This window comes from Pelophylax lessonae (genome assembly GCF_965119305.1).
Source record: "Pelophylax lessonae genome assembly, chromosome: 10".
NCBI lineage: Eukaryota > Metazoa > Chordata > Amphibia > Anura > Ranidae > Pelophylax > Pelophylax lessonae.
The window spans coordinates 99715316-99739411 of record NC_138777.1 but is presented as its reverse complement, the minus strand read 5'-3'; the positions used below and the strand labels follow the sequence as shown (position 1 = coordinate 99739411).

At 44.6% G+C, this 24096-nt stretch overlaps 1 protein-coding gene across 1 annotated transcript in view; it reads left to right on the top strand.

Annotated features, from left to right (window-relative positions):
- Window positions 1-24096, top strand: part of RBL2 (RB transcriptional corepressor like 2) — a 172251-nt gene that overhangs the window by 19711 nt on the left and 128444 nt on the right. The window contains exons 2-3 of the mRNA XM_082270915.1: window positions 7520-7650; window positions 20881-21081. Coding sequence (XP_082127041.1) covers window positions 7520-7650; window positions 20881-21081 — 332 coding nt within the window. The remainder of the gene's footprint in view (window positions 1-7519; window positions 7651-20880; window positions 21082-24096) is intronic.

The following is a 24096-nucleotide window of genomic DNA, read 5'->3' as shown; positions in this document are numbered from 1 at the left end:
TGTGGTGAACTTCAGATCCTGCAGGCTTCTCCCTGTTGCAAGATACCTCAACGTCGCAATTAACCTTTGCTCAGGAGTAATTGCAAGCCGCATACAAGTATCCTGCTTCAGAATATAGGGGGACACCAGGGCAAGAAGACGGTAAAAGATGGGATCCGTCATCCTCAAATAATTCCTGAAGTCATCAGGATTATTTTCCTGGAGCTCCCTCAGCAAGGACATATGAGAAAATTGATCACGGTTAAGCAACCAATTTTTCGTCCAGGAGGTCCGCTTCTTCTTCCTATTGCTCGTACGTCGTCTCAGAGCCAAAACTCCAACACTAACGACAGCAACGGACGAATTCACGGTCGCCATAATAAATTCTCGAACGATGTCTCGGAAAATAGCGAAATGTCGTCAACCAAACAAATGCTACCGAAATCAGCGCGAGATGCCCAGAAGGGTCACGGCCAAACACTCACTTCCTCTTTTGTAGCGGCGAACGTGCGTGGAACGTAGTGACGTCATTTTCTGTCGGAAGACAAATGTCCTGGGCAAGTTTGGAGCACTTTTCAACAGACAAACAACAAACACACCAGCCGCGAACATTTGTAGGACGTTCCGTCGGCCGACGATCGGTACGTGTGTACGGGGCTTTAGAGTCTTTTGAAAGCCACCATACTACCCGCAGAAACCACCTCTTGTGGTAGAGAATTCCACAATCTTGTAGCCCTAACAGTAAAGAACTCCCTGCGTAGCCTGAGGTTAAAACGCTTCTCCTCTAATCGCATTGTATGCCCTCGAGTCCTCATGCAATTAGACCGAACAGTTTTTTTTCTAAGCTGAGATCCCCATTGAGATATTTATAAATTGCTATAATGTCCCCTCTCAGGTGTATCTTTTCCAGGGAGAATAAATCAAGCGATTGCAGACGCTCTTCATAATTAAGGTCCTGCAATCCCCTAATTAGTTTAGTTGCCCTTCTCTGGACTTTCTCCAGCTCCAACACATCCCTCCTGAGGACTGGCGACCAGAACTGGACAGAATACTCCAGATGTGGTCGGACCAGAGTTTTATAAAGTGGAAGGATTATAGTTTTATCTCTGGAATACATCCCTTTCTTTATGCATGCTAATATTCTGCTGGCTTTGGCAGCTGCCGCTTGACATTGCATGCTATTGCCTAATCTATCATCAACCAAGACTCCCAGATCCTTCTCCATTTTTGATTCCCCCAAGGGTTCCCCTCCTAACGTGTATTGTGCTTTTATGTTTTTAGTCCCCAAGTGCAAAACCTTACACTTCTCCACGTTAAACCTCATTTGCCATTAGTACTAGTTACATTAGTTAGTTGCCATAGTTAGCAGATAAAGTACATTAGAAGTCCTGATCTGCATTCCTACTTCAGGTCATTGACCCAAAATGTATCGAAGCCATTGGATCCACATTAGAGCCCTGGAATCAGCAGAAGAAAAGGTCAGCAATAGCAGCTAGGGAGGGACACTTGCCCCACTGACAGGTGTCTAAACAGCCTTTCTCAAACTCTTTACCGTTAAGGAGCCCTTGAAAAAATCATGAGGCTCTTGAGTAACCGCTGCTAAATGGTTATATGGTACCTACAGCTCATGATACAATTAAAGCGGTTGTATACCTTAAACCCCCCAAAAAACTGCAAGACAATGGCATATTGTGCTAGTATGCATCGGCCTGTGGATCGGTCAATGTTACCGATCCCCCGATCCATCTAAAATGGCCATATCGCCACCGATATCCGATCCGAATATCGGATCGGTGCATCCCTACTGACATGTTTCCCCGGCCTTTCTCCTGGGTTCGCGGGCTCTGGCGTTGTAAATGGCATGCACGCGGAAGCCTTTGGTTCCGGCAAGAAGTTCTGGTGTTCTATCAGAATGCCGCTACCTATCATATTCTGTAACCGGAAGTGACGTACGGACTAGAACAACTTACTGCACATGCGCCATACGTTCCAACATGGCCGCTATGCATTCCAATAGGTTCCCTAATGTTAAAGATTTAGGGTGTGTCATTAGAGGGTTGGACTAATTAATAGATAAGGTTATACAATGGTACCTACATCCCTGGTATATTGGAAAACATCAGATACAGCTGATGTATAAGAGAGGGCTGTGGGAAGAAGGGGGACTTTAATGGTACCTGATAAGAGATTGTCGCTCAAAGACAAGATAAAATCAATATGTTTTATTGGTATATAAAAACAAAACATACAATTACAGTAGAAATAGCCATTAGTGTATAGGACTGTAGAGATATGTCACAGTCAGTGTTGGGGTAGTTACTCAAAAAATGTAACTAGTTACTAGTTACTTCTGTAAATTGTAATGAGATTACTTTACTAGTTACTGCATTTGAAAAGTAACTTCACTACTTATTACTTTACTTTACTTTTGAAAAAAAATATGAACAAATTCCAATGCGCATATTTATTTGTAGTGCACAAAAAAACAATACAATATTTATTGTTTTATTTATATATATGTATATATATATGACCACAGCGTGCCCCCTTTCAATGCCAGAGTGACCACAGCGTGCCCCCTTTCAATGCCAGAGTGACCACAGCGTGCCCCTTTTCAATGCCAGAGTGACCACAGTGTGCCCCCTTTCAATGCCAGAGTGACCACAGCGTGCCCCCTTTCAATGCCAGAGTGACCCCATTGTGCCCCCTTTTAATGCCAGAGTGATCACAGTGTGCCCCCAGATTGACCACCATGTGCCCCCTTTCAACACCAGAGTGACCACAGTCAGTTTGCCCCCAGATTGACCACAGTGTGCCCCCTTTCAATGCCAGAGTTACCACAGTGTGCCCCCTTTTAATGCCAGAGTGACCACAGTGTGCCTCCTTTCAATGCCAGAGTGACCACAGTCAGTGTGCCCCCAGATTGACCACAGTGTGCCCCCTTCTGACACAGACCCATACCATAAGTACCTGCTGTGCTGTGATTATTAAAATAAATTATTTAATGTTAATAATGTCAATTAACCATGGGGAGTCTGTGGACTTTACCTTCCTTTGTTGTCTGTCACTGTGTGACTGCCACTTGCCTGTGCACCGCCAGGTCCGCCACCCACCACTGGGATTGCCAATCTCTGCTCCCTTTCAGTCTCAGACAGCCACCTCACAGAAAATTCTTCTCCCTCACTCCGAGTCCACGCCCACGGCACCTGCGGAGGGAGCAGAGAATCACTCCGCCGACGAGGAGGGCAGAGCCGCAGAGCATAGGCAGTGGGCGCCCGGCGCCCGGCCAGAACTATAATGTGCATCGGTTCATGCTACGCGGCGCTTCATGATAGATACCTACGCGGCCCGAAAATGGAAAAAAACTTTGCTTCCTGGTAAGGCCCTGGGTAGTAAAAGCAGAAGTGGGAGCCTGAAGCTATTAAAATCGTTTTATTATATAGGCAAGAAGAAGAATGAACAATAAAGCTGCCCTGATTGTATGATCGCACGGCTTGAGTAACGCAGGAATGCGCGTTCCTCAAGCCATGTAAAGTAATGTAGTTACCGATCTTACAAATGTAACTCGTTACATTACTACGTTACCAAAAAAAAGTAACGTAGTTACTGTAATCCGTTACATTGTAACTAGTTACCCCCAACACTGGTCACAATAACCTTAAATGACTAGGCCAAAATAACGGCTAATATCCATAAACAGCGCCCAACATGTTTCCCCGTTGCTTCCTCAGGGGCGGATAACTGTAGTAGATTTTGTCATATAGGTTCTACATTAAAGCGTAAATACAGTGTTGGATACAAAATTTACACAGCATTGACAAATGTGAACACTCCGCCATGTGAACCCAGCACCTCTACACCAGTATATATTCACCAGGAAATTCACACACCCCATAGAGTGAACTAAAAGGCATGCAAGGGCCGTAGCTTTCCGGGGGGGATTGCGGGAGCCGGTATTGAGTAAAGATGCATAGACTTGCTCAGAAAGAATATATATTTATACCAGAGAAAAAAAGAAAAAAAAGAAAAGAGGTTTCACATATTCAAACAAAATATGTTGAAAATGGGGAAGTGTAATAATAATAGAAAAGGTATGTACCTCTTAGACAGAATATCAACGATTATAGACTTGAAGATTTCAAAAAGAGGAGCAGTGGCCACAGGATAGGGTAGAGCATACCACTAGAGAGCAGGGTATATCTATTCCATAGGTCTGCGCTGCATTGGGCTAAAGGAGACATAGAAAATATGTGCTTTTAAATGGAGAAAGGAGGAAAAGGTAAAAAATTCCGCCAAATATATACATACTTATGAGTTTACATGCGTTTAGGGTCCATTCACACTAGTGCGACTTGTCAGACGACTTGGTCGCCTGACAAGTCGCGGACGGTCGCTCGCCATTGAATAGTACAGGACCCGTACTAATAGGAGCGACACAAGTCGCTCCGACTTAGAAAAAGGGTCCTGTACTACTTTGGGGCGACCTGGAGGCGACTTGCATTGACTTCAATTATATGAAGTCCGTGCAAGTCACGCCGAGGTCGCCCCACAAAATCCTGTCGCGGCAGTGGGAATGGGCTGTTAAGGGATTTATATGTATCATATCATAGTATCATAAGCACCAAAGGTCCATAGGCGGATCCATTGGTACTACTGTATGTCAATATCATGTATATAAGAGAGAGAATATAGAAGAAAAGAAGATATTCTTCAAGGTTCCCTACGAAGCAGTGGCGGACATCTTCTTACACCCATTTATTTTAGCAGTAAACTCACCTTACAGTATATACTGAATCACAGTATTACATTTCTATTATTATTGTATTCTAGTAAGTATAGCGAGAAACCTGCAGGTAGAAGGTGGCGACGGCCATGTTGGTTCACCCCGCACTGCTCAGCTACAAACTGATTATATCATGAAATAGACTATTTTACTCAGTCGCAGTGAAATAATCTATTTCAGTATATAAGGTCAGTTTACTGCTAAAATAAATGTAAAATACATGACTTGCATGGGTGTAAGAAGATGTCTGCCGCTGCTTTATGTTCTGTCACATTAAGGCAGGCCATAGACGATTTGAATTTCGTTCGAAAATCGTAAATGGCAGTGTTATCGAATGATTTTCGTATCGTTAGTGTGGTATGTAAAACATTCGATTTTCGTACGACAGCAAAAATTCACATATCCAACATGTTGGGTTTTTTTGCGAAAATCGGCCGAATTTCGTATCATTAGTGGGGGAGTTGTATGATTTCGCCTAACAAAACACAGAACAGTAGGGAGTGTGTCCGGTAGAGATGTGGTTAAAAGGCACAAAAAATAGTGTTTTGTCGTACGATTTTCGGCTCACATTGATGGTACACTCGATGATGTGCACGAGTGCCGCTTTCGTTTATCGAACGATAAATCGTACGAAATTCGAATCGTCTATGGCCTGCTTTAGTCTTTCTCGTCCAAACGTCACATCTGGTTGCAAAATCTGATAAGTAGCAGTATTCTGATAGAACACCGGCACGCTATGCTGGACCTTTAGAGCGCACGTACCGCGACGTCAGCAGCTGCATGCAGAGTGAATATCTCCTAAATGCTGCACGTTTAGGAGTTATTCATTTTACCTACAGGTAAGCCTTAATATTAGAACTGGAAGAAAGGGGAGCACTTCTGGTTGAGGCTATCATGTGGAGTAACAAATAAATGATGAAGCAAATGCAAGTAAATGTATCCTGAATGAAGCACCACTCCAGAGAAAGATCCAAATAAATCCAGTTTAATGAAAAGAACGATAAAACATCAATAAGACAATATTGAAATACCACTTATGAGAATGACAGGCTAAGCCCGTGTACTTTCCCCACTGCTGTTAGGTCTTGCATAACTTTGTCTGTAGCCGTGTCCATATAGAGCAGGCACCCGTGCCTCAGCTGTGATGATGATCCGAGCGGTAGAAGTGCCGTATACCCCGGGAGGTGGACCGGTGTGGTGAACATCCACAAGCAGCTGAGAGGGGACAGCGGGGGTGCAGGTGATGACATCAGTCCCCCGCGCTCAAACAACAGGAAGAGGGAACAGACAGACGGCTCCTCCAGTGTAGAAGCAAACGGTACAGTGGACTTTGACAAAGCGCAGAGCGCGAAACATGTCATCATGGTGACGGGACCATTTGCTTCTACACTGGAGGAGACGTCTGTCTGAGTCTGTTTCCTCTTTAAGTGGACATAGCAATGCCTATGTCTATGGACCTCAAAACGTATCAAAGTTGGACCAAAGTAAGTCCCAAATCGCAGGACAATCTATATCAGTGATTGTTAAAGTGTTACTAAGACCCCTTTCTCACTTGTTCGACTTGTCCTGTGACTTGGGACTGCAAAGTTGCATGACAAGTTGTACCCCATGATTTCCAATAAGTACCATTCATATCTGTGTAACTTCAAATCTCAGCGACTTCAAAATAGTCCCTGCACTACTTTGGTCCGACTTTGATGCAACTTGGGGTGCATAGACCTCAAGATTAAACAGGCATTACTTCAAGTCGGGTCGAAGTTGCTCGACTTTCAGGTCATACAAGTGTGAAAGGGGCCTAAACCCACAACAGTAAAATCAGTCTGTATATGCAGTAAAGCATGCTTGTTCTACTCACTGTGGAACCTCAGGGGTTAATCCTCTGCATTGTGTAAAAAGGCCGTTTGATCCTGTCTTCTCTGATCCTCCCCTTCTTCCACTGTCCCCAGTCCATCTCCTGATAGTACAGAGCCTTGTGGGCATTCATTCTGCACATGCTCAGTTTAATGCGTATTGCTAGAAAGTTTGGGTGCATGTGATCATAGTTACATAGTTATTTAGGTTGAAAAAAGACACAAGCCCATCTAGTTCAACCAATAAAAAAAACACAACCATAGAATCCCATATACAAAATCCTATACCCACATTTGATCCAATAGATGGCAAAAAAACCCAGCAAAGCATGATCCAATTTGCTATAGCAGGGGAAAAAATGAATTCCTGTGATCAGCATAGGGCCAATCAGCACTATCCAGACAGAGGGCCAGGGGTCCTGCAGCCTCAAAGGACAGTCAATGTAGAATGAAAACTCCTCATACAAGCTTTAACCAGACACAGATAGAAGTGACAAGACTGCTCTATACTGCTGATGAGAAAAGTATTTAGCAGTTTATATTTACTAAAATAATTGCATTTCTATATTCTGTGTACTGTGGGTGACCAGATATAGTGAATGGAGGCTCCTGGGTTTAGTAACACTTTAACTTGTGATCTGCCTGACTTTTTCTCATCAGCTCTCCTTATTGTTTGTGTATTTTATGTGTAGCCCAAGACCATTCCTCCTCTTCCAATGAGGCCCAGGAAGGTCAAAAGTTTGGACTCCCTTGCACTAGATTTTTTTTTTTTTCATTCAACCCACATCTAAGAATTGGTAAACTGCAGCATAATGTTTCTCTTTTGGGTTTAATACTGCTTTAATTTGCCCCCCCCCCTCCCCGGAGTAATGTATATTCATGTAATTATATGTTTCTTGTCTTACAGGGAAATGCCTTGCACTGGCTGGCTTGTGCACTATATGTAGCCTGCAGACAATCGGTGCCAACAGTGGGCAGAGGGACAGTGGAAGGAAATTATGTTTCGCTCACTCGAATCCTCACCTCCTCAGAATTAAGGTAATGAATAAAGATTACACAGCAAATAAAACACTTCATCTACACTGACCGGTGAAACAAAAAGACAGAAACATTTTGAGACTTTTCATGTTTTTGCATCATTCTCTTTCCCTCTTCCAGATGTAGTATAAATCCCTAGGGTATTTAATGTACAAGACCAGTCAAATGCTAACTATACTTAAACCTGCCCCACCTGCATTCCTAAGCTTATTATATATACCTTGTAAAGGGAAGATGTGTATACTTACCTATTGTGAGGGCATATGAGAATTGAATGGCACCGCCCCCTCTAAAATGTAAAATTGGGTATATATAACTAGATATGGTGGGAAAATGAAAATAATAAATGGGGATGGAAGGGGAAAAGGCAAAGGAAAGGGGAAGGGGAAGGGAGAAAGAATAGGGTGTATATACCAACCCTGGATATGGAGATTTAAATGTGCCCAAAATATAAATAGCAAAATGAGTTAAAAGAGATTATTCCATATTTAGTCCAAATACAAAAAAGTATATATAAAAAGGAAACAGTCATAAAGGTAACACCATATATTCATAAAGTGCATCACATGGCCTATAAATGGACCATATGATCTTGCTGTGAATCTACGCGTTTCGCTCACAAATGTTGAGCTTCTTCAGAATCCAATTAAACATGTATATAGAAAAAGCCTTTTTAATGGAACAGTATACTTAGCAAAAAATCATCCAAACAGTGTCATAGGTAAGTAATAGTATCTTGAAATTTGCACTAAAATTGGCAGACCAATGCTGATATCAAGATAACCATATGTTCAGGGCCAAGCCCAAAAATGTAATGTACAGAAGAAAAGATGAAAACAAAGGGGGGGGGGGTTTATTAACCCCATATGGGAGCCCCCCAATCCAAATGTATACCAAACGGACCAGTCCAAGAAATTGAGATATCAAGCTATGAAGGCCGTAGTACCGTAAAGTGTCCTGACAGATATCCCAATGGAGCATATCATAACATGGAGCATATTCTGAGGGCACTCCATTGGCTTCCAGTGGCAGCTTCAATGGGGACAGCCGACAACAGATACCCCATAGTTAGCCTATGGGTGAGGTCATGGCATTGGCAATGAAGCCATTGTTGGCGATCTCTCCTCTTCACTGGAGCCAGCTGCTGGAGTGATCATGTGACTGGACCAGAGCGCCCTCAAAATAGGTAAGTATAGACATCTTACCTTTCACAGGGTATTTAGAATGGGGGCTTAGAATGGGGGTGGGAGCAGATTTAGGCTTAGTTAGAATTGGACTGGAGCTCTACTTTACATTTTCACCGTTCACCAAAGTTGTGAGACTTACTAAGGGGTTGATGTTATGGTGTTACATCACTAAAAAGGTGAACAAGCTTGACTACGCCTATGGACAATCCCAGGGGGTATACACCAAACTCCGCTACAGGCACTCATTTTGTTTTGCTGCCTAGTCAGGAGTAAGGACCTAGTTCTTTGCTGGTATCTCTTGTCCTGGCGATTTTTTTTCTCTTTAAATAGAATTTTGTTCCTGTGAGAATCTACAATCATTTGTTAGACTGGGCGATGGACTAAATAATCTAGATCCAGAGGGCTCCCCCAGTCTGTCCAGCGAGCACGCGCAGGTCTCAACTCCGCGCTAGGTCGGCCGCAACATAGCCCCACTGGACGGGGGCTGGCATGCGAGTTAAACGTCTCGCCAGGGCACATACGACCTGGCCTCAGCCTGAGTCGCAGCATTCCTCTTGGCCGACTGCCACCCACATTCTGATGGAGCGGTGGTCTGTCCGGAGCGGTGCCCACCCTGTTCCTGGTATGGTAAGTAGCTGTCTCCTCTCTACTGGAGGGTTTTGGGGTGAACGTGGGCCCCTCCCTGGGATGGTGGGACCCGCAGGTTCCCCCCCCAGCCCCTCCAAACTTTCAGTGGTGGGTCTTTTGGCTAGCGGGTGTAGAAGAAGAACTCCCCCCCCCCCCCCCCCCAGCTGGCACAGCGGGGATCGGGAAGGTGCGGAGGCCGGTGCATTCATAACAAGTTACATGTTACACCTTGAATATGAGCTAAATTCCACATATGGCAATGTATACATAGTTACTTGCTGCGACTTGGACCAATGTAGGTATGTATGTGCCATACCCATGGGATCCCTACAGAAGCTGGAAAACACAAAAACACATAGTGCGCACTGGTATTACAGTGATTGCTGCAAGCTGCTCGGTCTCGTGCTAAGCGTCTGCAATGCTGCTTACTCAACAAAGGAGGTCATTTACTCGTCACTGGTGCCATTCAGACTACACTTTCCATTTTCTCAGTGAATGCAAAGTGTTCTCTGATTTGATGATGTGGAGATTTAGATGTCACCTCTCCACCTCATCCAATCAGAGAACGCTTTGCATTCATTGGCTCATACATACTTCAAGCTGGAGCAATGTAACTATGCAAGAATTGCTATACCTAGAATTCATCTTAAAAAAAACTTAAAGTTTCAAAAGGACAATGATTTCAGTGTCCTAGCTAAAATTATAATTTCCGGCTGGACACGGTGGCTATTAGGACCCTTCACAGTCCTAATGGAATAAGCTAGATAATTTTTGCTATTTATAGAGCTGCTGTCATTACACTCATTACAAGAAATAGAGATACTGCCTGTGCAACCTATGTCATTTCATGCATATTCTAAGAACAGTAGGGCCCTTCAGAGAAACCACATGGTGATTCCAGTGTTGCCCCTTCTTCACTATTAATTAATAAGCATGTTAGAATACTGAATTGTCTAGGACCCAGCTCAGTAACAGTTGGCATTGACAGTATTTTCAACAATTTACAGAGAATTTGCTGGCACCACTGATATCAGAGAACATTGAAGTAAAGTGGAAGACAGAACTTGAAAAAGGTTTTTGTTAAAATATTGGTCCACTGTAAGCTTAACCACTTAAGCCCCGGAAGATTTCACCCCCTTCCTGACCAGGGCCTATTTTGCGATTCGGCACTGCGTGATTTTAACAAACAATTGCGCGGTCGTGCGACACTGTACCCAAATGAAATTGATGTCCTTCTTTTCCCACAAACAGAGCTTTCTTTTGGTGGTATTTGATCACCTGTGCGATTTTTTGATCATGCGCTATAAACAAAGAAAGAGCGACAATTTTGCAAAAATAACAATATTTTTCAAATTTTTTTATATGAAATTCCCCCCCAAAAAAATGTAAAAATCTAAATTTTTTAACATTTTAGGCCAATTTGTTTTCTGCTACATATGTTTGGTAAAAAAAATCGCAAAAAGCGTATTTTGATTGGTTTACGCAAAAGTTATTGCGTTTACTAACTAAGGGAAAGATTTTTGTCATTTTTATTGTTTTTTTTTTTAATGAGTAATGGCGGCGATCTGCAATTTTTTTTTGCGGGACTGCGAAATTGTGGCGGACAGATCGGACCCTTGACTGACATTTTTGACACTTTTGGGGGTACCAGTGACATTACTACAGTAATCAGTGCTATACATATGCACTGTTACTGTAAAAATGACACTGAGAGGGAAGGGGTTAACTTTATTGGAGAGGGAGGGGTTAAGTGTGTCCCTAGGGGCGTGCTTCTAACTGTGATTGGATGTGGCTGTGTGTGTAACAGCAGAGATCAACGGTCCTACATAGCAGGACCGTTTGATCTGTGCTTTTACACAGGGGAGAAAGACAGTTGGCTTTGTTTACATTAGCCTCCTGCCTTTCTCCCGCTGTATCCGACGATTGCGAGTGACCGGCGGACATCGGGTCCGCCGGTCACACGCGCGGGCTGCTTAGGGAACGAGCGGGGGCGGGAGCGCCTCTCCGGCCTGCGCGCTCGCCCCCTATTGGCTCACAGGCTAGTGACGTACCGGCCTGTGAGGGGCTGACCGCCGCTGTATATAGTCGGGTGGCGGTCGGCAAGTGGTTAAAAGAGAAGCGTGGGAGTCTAGAATAAACATTCCTACTCACTTAAATGGCTGCCTATACACTGAGAACTGAGCCATCATAGACTGCTGATCACTCATTTCTCTGCCCCTACAATGCTCACTGTCGTGTCACGCTGTAAAGGGGGTGGGATCGGCCGGCTAAGGCTCTCAGTACCGAAAGCCTGAGCCACCTGCCAGTCAGGCAGCTGAGCGGATCCTAACATTATTGTCAGGATCTCTGCAGAGCTTGGATCAGCTCTGTGATGTCAGCCAACAGTGGACTTTAGCCCAATAAATCTGGGTCACTGGAATGCGGATATAAATGTGCTTCTGTGAACCACAAGATAAGTACGGACAAAATATCTTTGACCATACTGCTCCTTTAGGCTGGCCATACACTGATCAAAATTCAGCCGATCCAGTAGGGATTTCAATCAGTGGGTGGGCTTCCCCACTTGAAAGAATTTGATTGTTTAATTGACTTCTTTCGAAGGGACAAATTGGAAGATTTTCCATCAGTCAGCTGCTGCAGCCACTGATCAGTGTATTCTGACAGTAGCAGGTCCTGCTGTCAGAATGCTGAATTAAACTGGTGCTGGCCGGTGACCATGAGGCTTTCTTTTTTTTCTCGCACACCTCTCACTACTTGTTTAGTACCCAGATTCAGTAAACATATTACAGGACTTCTTTTTAAGTTTAAGGGTACATTAATTCTCTGTGACTCTGCTATTTCTGAATCCCAGGTTCACTTATTCAGTGCAGCTAATATAATCCACTTCATCAAGCCATTGGAACCACTGAAACTCAAATGTGAGTGTCTACAAAGCAAGAGCAGACTGAGGCTGACAAGCACAGCCAACGATGACCTAAACAAAATGTGCTGTAGGGATTGTTTGCCATGGTGAAAGACGGGAGTCGTGTTTAAAGAGGTATTAAACTCAAAAGCAAACATTTATTATATTGCAGCTCATCAATTCTTAGCTGTGGTGGCTGCATTTGTTTTATCTTTTAGGGCCCTATCAGATTGGTGTGCCTAAAAATATAGTATGTTTTTTTCAAAAATGCATATCGCATTTTTTTTGGTGCATTTTTTGATTGCCTGACTCCCAGTATGGACCTATGAAACATGGACATTTGACTCACAAAAAGGCACCAAAAGCAAATTTTTTACGGGTTTTGATTGATTTCAATGGGAGATGCATTTTTGGTGCTCTTTTGAAACAGGACACCAAAGTTGCAGCATGCGTACTGCACCCCAGGGGCGGACTGATCATTCGGGCACTGCATGAGGGCCCGGGGTCAGGGGGGGCCCCATGAGAGAGTCAGTCCGCCCCGGAAGGGGTAGGGGCCACAGTATACATCCCTGCCATGTGGGACAGCCGGTGAGAGAGCTGGAAGCTGCAGAGTGCAGACACAGCAAAGTCATCGCGGAGCCTTGTGTGCAGCAGCAGGTCAGTGTACTATCACACACAGGGCTGCCAAAGGGGGGGCACACAGGACACCTGCCGCCCGAAGTCCCACACGCAGCTATTGTCCTCCTGTGACAACGCACACCCCCCCCCCCCCCCATTGGCAGCCGCACACAGTTCAGCGAGGATCCTTCTCCCCCTGCTCCGCTCCAATTTTCTGATGTACACAGACAGGAGGAGGAGCCCAGGAGGGAGATTTCACTGTGAGAGCCCCACTGATGATCTGGGTCTGTGTATAGTTCATAGATACAGTGGAGGAGAGAGCACCATAACCTGGAAGGGGAGGGAGGGGGGGAAGTAGCACGGATTCACACATAGTGGAGTGATGGGGGTGATTAGAGGATATGTGCTAGGGAGTGCTTTGGGAGGAGAGAGGACTTCTCCTAGTGGGGGGGGGGGGGGGTTTCTCCCCTCCCCTCCCAGAGAATCCCCCAATACATATCCTCTTACCCCCCTCTCCCCCAAATTAAAAGATGCCGCGTCCCTCTCAGTCCTCCTTCCACTTGGTCCCTCAGTCCTCCTTCCATGGGGTCCCTCAGTCCTCCTTCCACAGGGTCCCTCTGTCCTCCAGGGGTCTCTCTCTGTCCTCCCACGGCGTCCCTCTGTCCTTCTCCCACTGCTTCCCTCTGTCCTCCTCCAACGGTGTCCTCTCCTCCAGGGTCTCTCTCTGTCTTCATCCCATGGGTCCCCTAAAAAGTAACTATCATAAGGGGCTCAGGACATTAAGGACTTGCTTACATTTACAGTTTGGGGGCAGTGAAAACACCATAGTTGAGCCCTGTTTTTACCAGCCCCCAACTGCACCCTCTTTAACTGCAGTCACCAGGGGTGTACACATGCCGCAGCAGGAATTAATCACCCTGTCACACTTAACAGGTGTAGCACCTGCCAAGTGTGACCCATTCAAGTGAGGAGCAAGCGCTCTGCAACCTCGTGCAGTACAGCGACCAAGGGGGTAAAGGAGGTGGAGAGGGGTTGTTTTATCACCTCCTCACCACCTGCTTTAACCCTTTGGGTCCACACGAGCATGCACACAGTTGCAGGGCGTTTGCAGAGTGGCCCCATTCACTTGAATGTGTCACACTTGGCAGGCGCTACACCTGTGTGACATTGTGTATAATTTCTGCTGCAGCTGCGACACTCCTGTGTACACTCTTGGCCACAGCAGTTAAAGAGGGTGTGATGGGGGGGGGGGGGTGATAGGGATCAAATATGGGGCTTTACAGCCCCCAAACTGCAAATGTTGTGTACACCTCTGCCCAGTGAGTGGATTTGGGGAATGGCCAGTGGGCAGGCCCTGGGAGATGTAGGTGGTCAGGCACGGGGGGGGGGGGGGGCAGACCTAAAACTATGTAAGGGACCTCAAAATTTCTGATGGCTGCCCTGTTCACATAGTTTAGTGTAATCACAGCAGTTTAGTTTGTGTCTATAATTACAAGCCAGGCTGCATGAGTGTTCCTTCTTGCCCAGTGCCCATCTAACAGGTGCTATTCACTAGTACACTGAGTGCACACTGATATATGTAGACTGTGTGACCCTCAGTCTACAGATATCAATGTTATATATAAGGAGTAGCACTCATTGTAGTACAGATATCAGTTTTATAGTTATCAGCACTCAGTTTACAGAGATCAGTGTTATATATATATATGGGGAAAAATGTCCCCTTACATTGGTGGCCAGTGAGAAAAATGCCCCTTACATTGGTGGTCAGTGGGAAGAATGTCCCCTTACATTGGTGGCCAGTGAGAAGAATGCCCCTTACATTGGTGGTCAGTGAGAAGAATGTCCCCTTACATTGGTGGCCAGTGAGAAGAATGCCCCTTACATTGGTGGTCAGTGAGAAGAATGCCCCTTACATTGGTGTCCAGTGAGAAGAATGTCCCCTTACATTGGTGGCCAGTGAGAAAAATGTCTCTTACATTGGTGGCCAGTGAGAAGAATGTCCCCTTACATTGGTGGCCAGTGAGAAGAATGTCTCCTTACATTGGTGGTCAGTGAGAAGAATGCCCCTTACATTGGTGTCCAGTGAGAAGAATGTCTCTAACATTGGTGGCCAGTGAGAAGAATGTTCCTTACATTGGTGGTCAGTGGGAAGAATGTTCTTTACATTGGTGGTCAGTGGGAAGAATGTTCTTTACATTGGTGGTCAGTGGGAAGAATGTCTCTTGTACTGGTGGTCAGCGAGAAGAATGTCTCCTTACATTGGTGGTCACTGAGAAAATGTCTCCTTACATTGGTGGTCACTGAGAAAAATGTCTCCTTACATTGGTGGTCAGTGAGAAGAATGTCTCCTTACATTGGTGGTCAGCGAGAAGAATGTCTCCTTACATTGGTGGTCACTGAGAAAAATGTCTCCTTACATTGGTGGTCAGTGAGAGGAAAGTCTCCTTACATTGGTGGTCAGTGAGAGGAAAGTCTCCTTACATTGGTGGTCAGTGAGAGGAATGTCTCCTTACATTGATGGTCACTGAGAAAAAGGTTTCCTTACATTGGTGGTCAGTGAGAAAAATGTTTCTTACATTGGTGGTCAGTGAGAAGAATGCCCCTTACATTGGTGGTCAGTGAGAAGAATGTCCCTTACATTGGTGGTCAGTGAGAAGAATGTCTCTAACATTGGTGGTCAGTGAGAAGAATGTCCCTTACATTGGTGGTCAGTGAGAAGAATGTTTCTTACATTGGTGGTCAGTGAGAAGAATGTCTCTAACATTGGTGGTCAGTGAGAAGAATGCCCCTTACATTGGTGGTCAGTGAGAAGAATGCCCCTTACATTGGTGGTCAGTGAGAAGAATGTCCCCTTACATTGGTGGTCAGTGAGAAGAATGTTTGAAGAGGGACTGATGTGCTCCAAACGAATCCGTGTCTGACTGCGAGAGTCAGCGATATCCGGACCCAGGGGACACCTGCAGCGCCTCCGGCGGCGGACTTCCGGGTTGGGCGTAGAGCGTGGGGCGTGATGATGTAGGCGACGCGTTGTCGGAGCATGCGCTCCTTCCTCAGGCCTCTAGACCCGCCATCTTGGAGAGGGGCATTATATAGGGGAGGAACACTCGGCTGCCGCAGGGTCCTAAGAAGAGTCCAATGTGACGCATACCTAACTAAGGACACCTGAACGGCAATGGGACCTAGTAACTGATCGTGGATGATATTAGATATATACAAAGAATATAAATAGATGTGGTCATATAGTGCAATACAAAAGGATGCAAATAAAATAACATACATGCTAATTGGAGACCTACTGGTAAAAAGTAATGTATCTAGAACCAATCCTAATGATGGCAAAAAATGATGAAGGGAAAAATTAATAAAAATGATACAAATTAAACTGGGAAAAAATAAAAATAAATATAAAAATAAATGTAAAAATAGAAATAATAACAATAACAAATAAAAAATAATAATAAAAATAAATATAAAGTAAGAATGTTTGAAGAGGGACTGATGTGCTCTAAACGAATCCGTGTCTGACTGCGAGAGTCAGCGATATCCGGACCCAGGGGACACCTGCAGCGCCTCCGGCGGCGGACTTCCGGGTTGGGCGTAGAGCGTGGGGCGTGATGACGTAGGCGACGCGTTGTCGGAGCATGCGCTCCTTCCTCAGTCCTCTAGACCCGCCATCTTGGAGAGGACCATCCAGAGCAATACAGATCCTAAGACCCTGGGAAAACTGAAGAGGCATTCCATATAGGCGGATTTTCTTGCACAGATATATTAAAATTCTGGTAAGAGGCTGACCTACTCCCTCTTGATTTGAGAGACGTGTTTGGGGGCTTTCTCTACCTTCCCTTGGCTACACTATACTATTGGATCTGATAATACAAACGCCCTTGTATTATTTCATCTGGTAAGGGGCTTATTCGTTCACGGTGGAGGTCTTTGCTGCACCTATCTATTGTGTTGAGTTTGCACCTTGAAGTACATCACATGCATGTTGGATTTATATGGACTGTATATTCATTTATGGACTTACTGTTTGGATTCACCATCACATTTATTTGTATTAATGTTCACTTCTGTTGAGCACATGTCATTTACCACTTGGTTTTTGATTTGTTTATAGAGTACTTGGTCCTCCGTATTAGTAATTTTGCATTGTTTTGTATTTATTTGGTCAATATTTATACTGACATATCACTGTATTTATATATATGAGATATCATTTAGTAGATTAGCGCACCTGATACACGCTACCCATCCATTACATTTTTCTAAGGTAGCAGCTTTTCTATAATTTTCCAGCACACTTCTTTTACTTATCACATACAGGCGGCTAGTGCCGATCCTTTTAAACTGGCCATGCCCAAGTGGGTCACACTGCTTCCTGAGCTGACAGAGGAGGGGTGGGATGAGGCCTCTGAGGTGTGCTTCCAGGACCTTATTAGTTCTAACCACAGATTCATACAGTTTACATTTAATCATCATCTGCATTACACGCCTCACAAATTGGTCCGTATGGGTGTTGCCGCAGGAGCTGCCTGTCCTAGATGTGGTTGTCCTGCAGCAGGCCTCCTCCATATCTTCTGGTCTTGCCCCCATATTAAGTGCTACTGGACGTCTATTTTCGCTTTTTTTAACAATAAATTACACCTGCGGTCCCACATACGCCGGAGGTTGGCCTGTTGGGCGTCTTGAATGATTTTGTACACCGTGTACATGCCCGGGCCCTGATCCGCATACTATTGTTCTATGCTAGGAAACTTATATTGTTACATTGGAAAAGTGTTGAACCGCCTACAGTGCAGCAGTTCTATGTTATTGTGCGAGGTGATGTACTACTTTATAAACTGATCTATAAGTGTAAAGGATGTCCTGACAAGTTCTCTAAAGTTTGGCAACCCTGGCTTGATGAGGACGACTCGTTCTGGGCGGATACCCCTCTGCCTTCAAGCTTGTCTGAGACCGCGGAGACCGTGGAGGTCCCGTGAGAGTTAAGTATCATATGACCTGAATGTAGTATAATGATTGTTCCTCCTCGGGGGCTGGACTGTTGAGGGTTGGGGAAGGAGTGTGCGTGTAAGTGTGTATGTGGGATTGTGTGTCTTTGTCTGTGTCAGCCGTGCCTGGCTGATTGTTCCCCCCCCCCCCCCCGTCTACCTTAGGGCTGGGACCACTTAGGATGCCCTGCTAGGCTTGTTCCACTGTTCCATTACGGCTCCTATGACACTCTGTCTTTGAGGTCCCCCCCGTCTCTCCCCTAGGCCACGTTGGCCTGTTGTTGAATTATCTATGCTGCAATGTTTTCCACTGATTCGTTGTATATAACCTGATATATTTTATTAACATTGCTTTGAGTTTTTGTTCTGTACTGTTCTTGAAAATCTATAAATAAACACCTTTCAAAAAAAAAAAACAATTAGAAAATTGAACGAACGGTCTTAAAATGAAAACTTGAAGGAAGACGTTGTTTTTGTATGATCAGCATAAGTGACAGCGGGAGCAGGGAGCTTTTATCATGTCACCGGCCGATGACAATGGAATCTGTCATACATAATATATTACAGTTCTGTCTGAAAATCGGCTAAATAGTCTTTCATTTTTTTTTTATTCTTGAAATAAAAAATGTGATCTCTGAGTCAGATGATATTTACCAGATTCAACTTCTAATAGTTTATACAGTATATCTCTTCTGTCTGCTATTCCCAGTGTGGATTCGAGATTTTGCTCCCCAACCATATAGTTGGTTATTTATATTTACCACTGCATATAGATATTTAACCTCCCTGGCGGTCTGATTATGTCAGGATTTCTATGCTAAAAGCGGTACATTGTTTTGCATGGAAATCTGTTGTTTTACATTTTAAGGCTCCATGTACACGGGACGCTGGAAATGGCCGTTTAGGAGCAGTTGGGCGTTTTTTTCAGAAGCCCCTGAACCCATCTACATTTTATCTTATCTGTCCATGTACACCAGGTCGTTTACAGTCATTTGCAGGCAGTTGCGTTCAGGGACTGTTTTTAGAACGCAATTATTTGCGTTCGAACGTGTGTTTCCCGGCGTTTCAAATGCACAAACGCGCCCGAACGCGTCTGAACGTGTCCGAACGCGTCCGAACGCGATGACCCGTGTTTAGCGTTCGCGTTTTTCCATTTTAAAGGGGAATAATTTTTTTGACCTCTAGGAACGCTTCTAAATGCAAACGCCCGCAAACGCCGCTAAACGCGGGTACAAACGCGACCGAACGGACGTTTCAAACGTCCTAAAAATTCCAGCATTCAAAGGGACTTTTAACAACGTCCCATGTACATGGCGCCTAAAACTCACCTTCCCCTGCGATCCCCCGCAGTCCTCGCCCGCCATCCTCCCGCTGTCCTCCTGCTGTGTGCTCGGTCGATGCCGGCACCTGTCTTCAGGTTCCCTTCCCTGCGAACGTTGCGACGCAGGGGGGTGGAACCGGCGGCAATTTCAAAAATGTAAATAAACCAAATGACATGATACAAAGCTGTGATCCTAACGGATCTGTATCATGCCATTTCACCACAGGATTTCACCTGGTGAATTTTCCAGTGCCCTGCCTGTGCTTTTTCAGTTCTTTGTGCCTGGAAAATTGAGAATGACCATGGCGTCCAAAAAGCGTTCTTTTTGCCCAAAAGCGCTTTTTAGACAAACTGGAAAACATCGACAGCAAAACGGAGTTACTTGAAGAACTGAGCGATACCGATACGTGGGAAAATTCGTCATCGGGTACGGAAAGTGAGGACAGCAACGATTCTGATGTCTTTTTCTGGCACATCGCTCCGTTGGAAATTCTGAAGAATCATTTGATATACTTACCAAATTCCACAAGCTATGTGCCAGAAAGAGACATCAGAATCGTTGCTGTCGTCACTTTCCGTACCTGATGACGAATTTTCCCACGAATCGCTATCGCTCAGTTCTTCAAGTAACTCAGTTTCGCTGTCACTGTTTTCCAGCTCGTCTAAAAGCGCCTTTGCACAAAAAGAACGCTTTTTGGACGCCATGCTCGTTCTCTCTTTTCCAGGCACAAAGCACCGGAAAAGCACAGGCAGGGCACTGGAAAAGTCACCAGGTGCAATCCTGTGGTGAAATGGCATGATACAGTGTAATCTGTTAGGATCACAGCTTTGTATCATCATTTAGTGCATTTACATGTTTGAATTTGCCGCCGGTTCCACCCCCCTGCATCGCAACGCTCGCAGGGAAGGGAACCGGAAGACAGGTGCCGGCATCGGCTGAGCACAGAGCGGGGAGAGAGTGTGAGGATGCCTGCAGGACGGTGGGGGAGGATGGCGGGGGTAATGGATGGGGAAATCCTGAGTGTGGCTCGGGGTTACCGCTTTTGGTACTGAAAATTTAGCCCGAGCCACACTCGGGAATCCCGCTAGGGGGGTTAAGAATAAATTGCCTTTTTTTTAAACTTTCCATATTAACTAAATTATACACCACACTTTTTAATGCCGGTTCACACATATGCGATGTGAGAAATCGCATGTGATTCACACAGCACTGCTGACATCACGATGTCTGTGTGATGGATATTCAGCCATACAGGACCCTTTTTTGGTCCGCACCAGAATCGGATCGCATGGGTGTTTGGACTGCGATATGTGCAGTGTGAACTGCCTTCGAGTCTAGTGTGATGCGGGAACCCGCAGCGGATTGGCAGTGTTCCCGCATCACACCAATGTGAACCGGCACTTAAGGTTATTATCCGATTAATCTAAATAATCGGCCAACTATAAAAATAATCATTAGTTGCAGCCCTAATCATTTCCCTTTGGGATTAGTATAAATGTTTAAAATGAATAATTTCCCTTTGGGATTAATAAAGTATTTTGAATCTAAATCCTGCTAACAGGTTGTGTTTCTTTTCAAAGCTTGATTGAGTTTTTCAATAAAATGAAGAAGTGGGAGGACATGGCCAATCTGCCTGCAGATTTTCGTGAGAGGACCAAGAAGCTGGAGCGCAACTTCACAGTCACTGCAGTGCTTTTCAAAAAGTATGACCCGATCTTCCAAAAGATCTTTAAAAACAGCCAGGAGGAGCAGCCGCGTCAGCACAGGGGCCGGAAACAACGGTAAGTTTTATGATAAGTAAGAACCCACAAGGTTGGTTACTGTATTTGGGCAGATTCATATAATCTCTAAATCACACTTACGTCTCTTTACCGCTTTGTACTCCCCATAATAAAAGCATATTCTCAATTTTGCAGTCAAAGTGAGAAATCTCCACTATATATTTGTTATGGGTCCCCATTCATACAGCATACAAAAAAATATCCACTTCAAAACCAGGCCAATTCGGACACTTCTCACATTCATGTAAAAATCTGCATTTTTTTTCTATAAAATTACTTCGAACCCCCAAACATTATATATACTATTAGGCAGAGGCCTTAGAGAATAAAATGGTAGGTGTTGCAATTGTTTTTGTTGCACAAAATTTGCGCAGCACTTTATCAAATGCAAATTTTCAGGGAAAAAATACACTTTAATGTCATTTAGTGTTCACAAACACAATTTATTTGTAAAATATAAAAAATGATGCTTAACTGAGTAAATAGATACTTAAAGGAGAAGTATAGCCAAAGCTTGTTTGGCTGTACTTCTCCTATGGTTTACAGGAATGCAGTTCTATATACAAAAAACCTTGTAAGGAAATTTTTCTCCTCTAAAAGTGGGATTTTAAGGGCAATTATACAATTATGTATCAAAAATATGCAGCTGAAGTCCACTCTCTGCTGACGTCACAAAAGCCGGTCCAGGCTCCACGTCATCACAACCACAGAGCCGGGATCCACCAGATCCCTGGACCGAGACTCAATGAGTCGCTGAGAGGCTGAGCCAGCCGCTCCACCCCCTCCACAGCCCAGCAAACCAGTGAGCGAGGAGGGGGCAGAGCAGAGAGCTGCTGACTGACAGGCAGCAGCTCTCTTCTCACAAAGTTGTGAGAACTGAGCGATCGGTGGTGTTAAGTTGCTCGGTTCTCATTGTAAAGGCGCTGGGGGAGAGATGCAGCATCAGACCGATAATGCATCCACCTAGGTACAGTATAAGTCTAAAAAAAACAGAAACCCATACATCTCTTTAACACATCACGCTTTGAAATTGCACACACCCATGGAATAGTGACAAACTACAGTACATTCAGTTATCCCTAGGCGTTGCTTAAAAACCTTTACATGTTACCAGTTTACCAGTTAAATAGGAGGTCTAGTGCTAGAATTTTTGCTCTCACTCTGACATTCACGATGACTCCTCACATGTGTGGTGCAAACGCAGTTTACATAAATTTATTTTAATATTTACTCACTTAGATGGATGCAGCATCAATCCGATGCTGCATCTTACTGCTGCCAGCTCTAAGACCGAGAACAGTCTTCAGGCTGCAGTGAGCTAGTGACTGTTAATCGCTGACTGTCTGCTCTACCTCTCCAGCGCACACTGGGGCGCTGGTCTGTGAAAAGGTGGGGGGGGTGGCTGGCTCAGGCTCTCAGCAGGTCACCGAGAGCCAAAGCCAGCTGCAGGTACAGGCTTTTGAATATGTTCTGGATCTTTTCAGAGCCTGCACCGGCTCTGGGATGTCAGCTGACAGCAGGCTTAAGTCCGCTGTCGGCTGAAAGCAGATCACAGGAGTGCACAACAAACTGCACTCCTGTGATGCCCAGGAGAAGCTAGATTTAGCTACACTTTTCCTTTTAATTTATTTTTTTGACATGGTACCTTTAAATATTTTTTATCAATTTTATTGCTCTCACAAGGGATAAACATCCTTGGGATAGCATGGGCCATGACAGGTCCTCTCTTTATGGAGATATCTGGGGTCTACTAAATCCCAGATTCCTCCTCTGCCCTGTAAAGCAGCCTATCAAACCGAGAAATTAATTGGCTGCTTTGTTAGCCAGTAACAGATAGTAAACAAATAGTCGAAAACCGAAATAATGAAATCCTCATTGCTTCCAATGTCATACACCATAGAGATGATCAGGGAACAGATGTTCCTCCTTCATCAATATAGTTAGCTAGCATTCCTGCCGGCAGTGGCCCTGGGCTCTCCGGTGGGACGAGAGAACCCAGAAATGGCAGCGACAGGAGGAGGGAGCCCTTGTGCTGCTTGTAAAATTGATTGAGTGGCTGTTCAGAAAAGAATTCAATCTGGATAATGGTTGCAGCTTAAAGGGAAACTGCAGTCAAAAATGAAATCTATTCTATTAATAGTATGTTAAATATCTTTAGATTTGATATTATTATTTTTCTGGTTAGCTGCTTGTGTAGCTTAGAAAGTCTTATCTAATCTAAATGATCAGCTTCTTCCTGTTCTTCTCCGACAATACTTTCTCCCTTTATCTGAATTTGCTAAGCTGTCTTTCACTTCTCGAAAAGGTTGTTGGTCTTTCTTAGACAGCCATGCCTAGACCTGCCCAGCCCCTCCCCCATCCCTCCTATCCTTCACAGAACAAGATCTCCTCCTGTCTTCATAGCCTTGTTTAGGCTAGCAGCTTTTCCTGAGAGGGAGAGAGGGGGTCACGTGACCGGCACATTGTATGAAAGAAATAAGGTACAGAGGAACATTTTTGAAAATTTAGAAGGATACAGATCAATTTTTATTGCTCACTACGAGCAATGAGTTTCAGGCTTTGAGTATTTGAGTAATGAGTTTTAGGCTCCATTTCCACGAGTGCGACTTGCCATGCGACTTTTGACAAACTTGCATGACAAGTCACAGCCCATTGATTTCAATGGCCCCCATTCCCATCTATGCTTCTTTGAAAATCAACGACTTTGAGCTTTTGTGTTCTGCCAGTGGGGAGACTTTAGTACATCCACTTTAGTACATCCAGCCTGCCCATAGATGGATTGAAATTCAGACATTTCCTATTGAACCGAATGAATTTCAGCCCATCTATGGCCAGCTTAAGCTATATTAATATTTAACCCTTTGTTAGCGCAGTGTTCAAATCTAGTTGATAGCTGATAATGAAGAACGGCAAACACAGTACAGGCAGGGTTTATTATGTGAAACATTACTCCACAGCTCCCCTAAACATCACAAAGCAGGGGGAGAATGTAAGGATTTTTAAGCAAATAAAAAA